Consider the following 7,751-nt stretch of genomic DNA (forward strand, 5'->3'; position numbering starts at 1 on the left):
TCAATTTTATACTCCAGCTTCATACTATTGTATCTCAAATCAACACCAATTTATTTTGCAATCTTTTCCATTAAATCTCTAAATGTTGCATACTCTTTCATCATAATAGCCTCTGTCATGTAACCAACATAGCAATTATCATCATTCCATCGTTCAGAATGCATGATCAGAAAACTAATGCTCCCATACCTAAATTGTATTCCAAAAAAAGAAATTATATTTAAATCATTAAAAAATACAAATCATTCAACCATTATATTATCGAAATTGTTTTTTAGGTGCAATTATGTATTCAAAACAGATAGCATACAATTTGTATTCCAATATATATATATATATATATATATATATATATATATTTTAATCATTAAAAAAATACAAAATTTAGTATCATAATAAGATTCAATAACAATTGTATTACAAAAGTATTTGTACTCCATGACTAAAAAAATATTTTCATTATTGTTATGTATTTCAGAAATTGATTATATAAAAAAAAATATTTATTATTGTTATGTATTTCAAAAATTGATTATAAAAAAATGTATTTATTATTGTTATGTATTCAACAAAGAATTTATAGAAAAAATACAATTTGTATTTTTATAGAGAGAATGCAGTTTGAATTCAACCATTACATTATCATAATTGTATTTTTAGGTGCAATTATGTATTCAAGATAGATAAACATACAAAATCTGAATCAAAGAACAAACAAATAAGAATACATAATTCGAAAGATATACACATACAAACATGTATTCTCTAATTTGTATTGATTTTTGTTCAAAACATGTATTCAAATCAAACACCCATATAACCTCTGGATCAAAGAACAAACAACCAAAATAAAGATTCGAATTCCATACATATAAGCATGAAACTTTGAATTTCTGCATCTAAAACATCACGAATTTGACAAAAAACTATCAATTAATTAATGCTCGAATCCTATAAATTTCAAAACTAATCCAAACCAAATTTACAATTCATTATAATTTACTCCAACTAAAATTCTAAAAACAGACCTGATAGATTTAGGTTACCCTGAAAATCAAATTGAAATACCTACAAATTATAGAGCAAGAGGAAGTCGCCAGAATTTGTTATGGGGGAAGAGGAAAATGGCAGAACAAACTTGTTATGGAGCAAGATAATTACTTTTTTCAACTGTATTTACTTTTTTTGAACGATTCTCTCCCATGATTTGCTTTAAACTGTTAATTGTTGGTTGTATTTTATTAAATTAAATCAAAAAAATAATAATACATAAATCAAGTAAAAATATAACTATTTTCAATAAATATTAGAAGTATAACTAAGGAATCCAATTAAATGCTAAAATATTATTGTTTTGAAAATTTTCTAAATTGATTACCCGTAGAGTATTAACTGGGCCGGCCACGATTATATCGCTGATTGGCCCATTCAGTCGAAATAATTCTATATGCTCGCAAGTGGTCCCCGTTAACATCGTCTAGGCATAAAATCAAAAAATACAAATAAATTCTCTATTGGAAAGGGTTACATTTCTTCTCTCTCTACTTCATCGTCTTTCGTCCGAGTTCTTTCCTATCAGGTAAAACCCTAGCTTTTACTTTGTACTCAATGCAATTTTTAAGGTTTTTCTAATTATTTCTTAAGATTTGTTCTATGCTAGTTTTATGATCTGCGATTTTATTCCACAATGTTTTATAGGATCAACTTATCTGTTTTGCGTTGATAGTTTTTCTTATTTTTGTTTATTTTTTTCACAGATCTGATAGATTTTTCTGTATTTTGTTTTGTTTGTGTGCACTAACTCAGATCCAATGAGAATTATGCTCTTTCTTTTGTTTGACTTGAAAAGACTTGTTTCCAATCTGGATTGTTGAATAGTTTTGCTGTATTTCCGTTGATTAAATCGGGGAAATAAGTAGGATTTAAACTGTAAAGTTGATGTTTAGCTACTTTAGGGTGAAAAGACTACTAAAACTTAGCCAAAAGATTTAGAAGGGAGTTACTAGGAATTTAAGTTGCATTTTGTGAGGTTTTTGTAATATACTTAGCTAGGATTTCTCTTTATATGCGTGCTTTCCACTTGTTAAGAATTATCCAAGCCACACAAGCACGTATTCTTCAGTTAAAAGAGACATTCGAGTCTTCTTTTCAATTCAAGAACAAGTGATTCATGTTTTTAACCGTAGGTAAAAAGAGCTCCTTTTGGATTAGTGATTAATAACACTTATTTAAAAAACTGAAGACATCAATAGTCTTTTTTATTTATACAAAGGCCCATAGATATAAAATTCAAAATACTATCCTTAAACAATGTATTGGTTGTTTAACCAAGAATTTGTTTAAGCAACTTGGGTCCTTAAATTAAAATGGACCTTTGAGTCTTTTATTTGAGGAAAGGTGACGCAAGTTTAGTCTCTGTTACAAGTGAATCTTTTGAGATTGGTGCTAATGACACATTTTAAAAGCCTTCGAGGTTTTTTTTACTTGCAGAAAGTTCTTATCTTCCCATATGCCCCTTCCCCTCCCCATTTGCCTCTGCCTCCTTTCTTTTTGAAACCCTGCAAAACTAACAACTACAAAAACTAAACTTTAAAATTCTACTATAAGAACAATTTTAGTAGTTGTTGCAACAAGTTCAATAGTTGTTGCAATAATTTAGGTAGTTGTTGCAACAAATTAGAAGTTGTTGCAACAACTACTGAATTTGTTGCAACAATTATGGAAAAAGTTGCTACAACTTTATTATTTCTTGCAGCAACTTCCGAATTTGTTGTAACAACTTTGGAAGTTGTTGAATTTGCTGCAAACTATCCTCCCCTAGTTAGAAATTTTTATACCCAAATTTTCTCCACAAAATAATCATGTCTAAAGCAAAAACAGTTTGTGTATGAATAAAAAAAAGGGACAATTTCAAATATATATAAATAAACTAATTAATTTACAACAAATATAGTCATGTTTTATTTACATAAAAAATAGCCAAAATCATAGGAAATATACAGTGACTATACAATATAGCTTGCCAAAAGTCATAGAAAGTGTACATTGACTATACAATATAGATTGCTTGTACATGAGCTATACACTGAATATACATTATGATACACTCAAAAATTGAATATAGTTTGACTATACATAATATGCACTGACTGTACAACGAATGGCCATTTTTTTGGTAATTTCTTTGGCCGAATGACCATCTATTGTAATTATCCCTAAAAAAAAACAGTAGATGGTGAAACATATAAGAATAAGATGGAAAAGGAGAGGAGAGGGATTCAAACTTTGAAATTTGAATCTGAAAAGTAGGTATGTGTGCATTCTTTTTAAAAATTTGGAATATTTTCTCTCTAAATTATAATTATAATAATTCTAATCATGCCCCAAAGTCACTTAATTATCTTCTTTTTTAAAATTGGGTAGGGGAAGGGAAAATAGTGAAGGGGATTACAAGGTGGTGATCAAACCCTCATCAACAAGGTGAAAATTCAGGTAGCCAACCAACTGAGCTACTAAGATTCCCCAAAATCTTAAATATCTTTGACTTGGTCAAGACCACCTTTTCTTTAAAAAAAATTCAAGACTTACCGAGGTCCTTTTGGTTGACTGTTCTCTAGCAACTTGTTGGTTTTGAGAGAGTTAAACAACTTTCAGTTTATTTAAACAACTCACATAGTTGTTTAAACAAACTATAGTTGTTTAAACAACTTACTAGTTGTTTGAACTAAATAACCTGTTTGAGCAGAAGGTTATTCTGCACATGGGATGTTCTGCAAAATTAACCGGAGAAAAAGGGGCATAGAAGTATTCTTACTGCAACAGTTACGCCTTGTTTGCTGCCCCAGTTGCAGCTCCTCGAGCAATGTTTACTGACTGGGACTTTTTACATTTTCCTGAATTTTAATACATATCTACAAGTTTTTGTAATTGTATTCCAATCTCAAACCACTTAATTACCTTGGACATGGTCAACTTCCCTCTTTAATTCAGGATTTACGATCTTTTCCCCTCATTCTTCTCCATAAACACATTTGAAAAGAAAAAAGGTATAAGATCGTAAGATCTTTGGATGTCTGCTAGTGACTAGAGAGCATTTGGGGATAAAGACCAGACAAGGCCTTTTTTTTCCCCTTCTAAAGTGACCTTGACCAGTTCAAAGATAATTAAGTGATTTTAGGATGATTGGAATTACTAAAATTGTTGGGACAAATATCATAACATCCAAAATATTAAAAGAATCCATACACACCCATTTTTTAGATTTTCAAATTTCAAACTTTGGTTCCCTCTTTTAGCTCCTTCTTCATTGTTTTCTTTCTTCTCTTCTTCAGTGTTTCATCATCTACGACATACTGTTTTTCTATTTGTGGAGAAGATTTTTGAACCAGTGGATGAGATTTTGCAATAAATCCAACAAAGTTGGTTGTTGTTGTGGGATTTCAAAGAGGAAGGCGGCTGTGTTGTGTAAATAAGAAAACTTCAAGGTTTTTAAAATGTCATTAGCACTAAACGCAAATGAGTCACTTGTAGTTTAAACATAAAATTTGTTTCACTTTTCCTTGAATAAGAGACTCAAAGGGTCACTTTTAGAAAAAGCATCCCAGTGACTATTAGGGACAGGGATAGAAGTGAAATAGGTAGCGACTCTCAGTGCAACATGACATGTGGTCATGCGATATTGATGGAATTTTGCAGTTCATCAATTGAAGTATTCCACAAACCATGTGTGAATTACAAGATGTAGCCAAGTGGAAGAGATTTATTGCTATATGAGGCAGAAGTGCAAGCCTCTCTACCCCACGAAGGTAGGGGTAAGGTCTGCGTACATCTTATCCTCCTCATACCCGACTTGTAGAATTACACTGGGTATGTTGTTGGGCAGAAGTGCAAGGATGGATTCAGAAGAGAATATTTTCTCCATGGGGTGGGAAGAGGATGTTTTGGCCTTTGGGTTAGAGAGCAATTTAAAATAATAGATGGAAAAGTGATGGAATTCAGGGAGGATGGAGGGACATAGGAAGAGAAAGAATGATATCACGGTAAAACTGCAAGCTATGATCAATTCAAATTTCATGTTAGTGCAATTATGAGGCCCAACGAATGAATGGACTGCTCAGGGAGTTGCAGTGTTGATGAACCAAGTATGAATGTACTCATAACCAACATAATCTAATCACCTAATTCTCGAACTATGATGTACTATTTACAGTTTAATTAGTATGGTTATCAGTTACTACTGACATTGCTGTATGCTGGTGGAACAATGGCTAGCATAGACTTAGTTTTACCTCCATTCGTAAGATGAGGTCCTGTTGTCTCATGTTACATTATTGTTACCTCAGAGTTTAATTACATAAAAAATGATCACCTCAAAGTTTAATTGCCATCAACTCAATGTTTTAGGTAACTATTTGAGCAAGTCATTCTTCCAGTTTGTTAATTATTTGTTTTAATGTAGTCGCTTCATTTATCTTGTTGCATGTTTGTGTACAACTTGCTTCTAACTACTTTTCATGCTCTTTTCGAGACCATTCAGTTGTTCTGTTGGTTTTGTATGTGAAAGTTACTGTGGGTGAGGGGAAATATTTTTTTTCCTTGTGGTATTTTTGCAGAAGTTTGCTACATTCAGGATCAAATGGCTGGCCATAGGATTGCACATGCCACATTGAAAGGACCTAGTGTTGTCAAGGAAATAGTTATCGCAAGTGTACTTGGTTTGGCTGCTGGAAGCTTGTGGAAGATGCACCACTGGAATGAACAAAGAAAAGTCAGGTCATTTTATGACTTGCTGGAGAAGGGTGAAATAAGTATAGTTGCGGAAGAATAATTTCTCAAGGATCATCTGCTGTGATTTAGCTCTTCAATTAAACATGGACATACTCTTGTATCGAAAAGAATAAGTTCACAAACCAAGTATTTCTTTGTCCATTTGTTACTCCTTGTTTGACTATGAAGTTTATGATTTTTATTGACCTGCTTGGACAGGGTAGAAATGAATTTTCTTTCATCAGTTTTGAGTGTGCCATTGAAACAGGCAAACTCATGTCTCTGTTAAAAAATATATTATTTCTTGTTTAATAGGCTTTTTAAAATCCAAAATCCACCAGAAAATTCATCCCTGAACAGTATGGGACTCTATTTTCTGGGTCTGGATTTTGATATTCCTCTCTAAGATATGTGCTGTTTCGGAATCTAGGCCTCTCTTCATTATTAGTGAGTAGTGATTAAATGGATGTAGAGGTGTGCCTGCAGCCTGCAGGTCGATAATGAGATGGCTTTATTCTGTTAATTTATGTCTTATTATTGTTTGGAAGAACAATTGACTCATTTGTTATGTTGGAATCAAATTTAAGGGGTTTAGCAACTTTTATCACAATCTTGTTTGGAATTATCATGTGTGTTCTTTTTCACACAGACTAAAGCTAATGAAATAACATTTTTATCTTAATATACTATGGTTATTCATAACGGGTAATGATGGGTTGATAACTAACATTCTAGCTGCTTAATTACTAAAAATCTGCTCTTACCGTCTTACGTATTGTATTCTCTTCTCCCACAATCTAATTTGTAGTTCCTTGCCTGTTTTTCCTTCCAAATTTGAACTATTTAGACTAAGAGCCCTTTAGATTGACTTTAAAAAAGTGTGACTTTTAAGTCAAAAAGGAAAAAATAGGGTGGGATCAATTTTTAACTTTTGACTCATTTTTTTGTGTCAATTTTAACTTATTTTAAGCACTTTTTTTAATTTGTCATACACGTTCAAAAGTTAAAAAATAACCTAAAAGGTTCTAAGATACTTAAATTTAAATTCATGGTTTAAGCAATATTTATAATTTTGACACGAAAAGGACTTCGTATTTTTTATTGTATTGTAATTTGTATACAAGTACTGTACTACAAAAGAAGGCTTTGCCTACCATCTAGCTTAATTATTTACTGTAGTACTTATTACTTAAGGTGGAATCACTGGGTTGTAGCATTTAAAGTGAAGTCGAGAGTGTAACAAGCTGTGTTAACTGATTTTGTAGGATTTGGTGCTACAGGCCCACGTATAATGCATCTTTACTGTTTTGCTCGTGAACAAAAATACTTTATAAAATGTATATTACATTCCAAAGAGAAAATACATCAAATCTTTTTTGAATTTGATAACAAAATTTACTTTAGCACTTTAATGACATTTAAATACCTCCCTTAACAACTTTCTAGTAAATTAAATACATTTTGAAATTATAATACCACTCTCACACATCATAGCCATGTAAGCGCCACGACATAGCCATATTAGCACCACGTCATTAATCTTATTTTTTTTGTTTATTCGCCATTTTTTCTTTAACACTTTTAAAAGTTAATTTACACTAATTAATTAATTAAAAATGATTTTTCTAAAATCAAAATTTAAAATGTAGACCCATTTTTATCCTCCCCCCTCCCTCCCCCCATATTTCTTTCTTCTTCCTTCTTTTTTACTATTTCCAGTCCTTTACTCCTCATTTTTTTCTCTTCGCCATTCAATTTAAAAAATAACTTTAGAGAATGAAATATTTTTAGAAGTCATTTTTTCTTGACAACTTAAATAAAATGAAGGTTATATAAGAAAGTTGATAGACTCACATTTTTTGCATCACAAATATTAAAAAATCAAAACGAATCACTCTAAATTCAAGAAAATTTACTTGTGTGAAATCGACGTCAATAATATGGCGTTGGTGTTGAATTTTGCGGATTACTAAAGAAATAGTGGA

General features: G+C 31.3%; 1 protein-coding gene across 1 annotated transcript; it reads left to right on the forward strand.

The window, feature by feature from the left end:
• Positions 1-1,460: 1,460 nt before the first annotated feature.
• LOC129887113 (cytochrome c oxidase subunit 5C-2) lies at positions 1,461-6,010 on the forward strand. The gene is made up of 2 exons (XM_055962074.1): positions 1,461-1,579; positions 5,613-6,010. Exon 2 carries the CDS (start codon positions 5,636-5,638, stop codon positions 5,825-5,827), a length of 192 nt encoding a protein of 63 aa, XP_055818049.1. The 5' UTR covers positions 1,461-1,579; positions 5,613-5,635; the 3' UTR covers positions 5,828-6,010.
• Positions 6,011-7,751: the final 1,741 nt, after the last annotated feature.

The sequence above is a fragment of the Solanum dulcamara genome, chromosome 4 (assembly GCF_947179165.1).
Source record: "Solanum dulcamara chromosome 4, daSolDulc1.2, whole genome shotgun sequence".
NCBI classification, from domain to species: domain Eukaryota; kingdom Viridiplantae; phylum Streptophyta; class Magnoliopsida; order Solanales; family Solanaceae; genus Solanum; species Solanum dulcamara.

What these genes read in the sequence shown, in the direction of transcription:
- LOC129887113 (XM_055962074.1), top strand. Translation starts at nt 5,636, where the DNA reads ATGGCTGGCCATAGGATTGCACATGCCACATTGAAAGGACCTAGTGTT.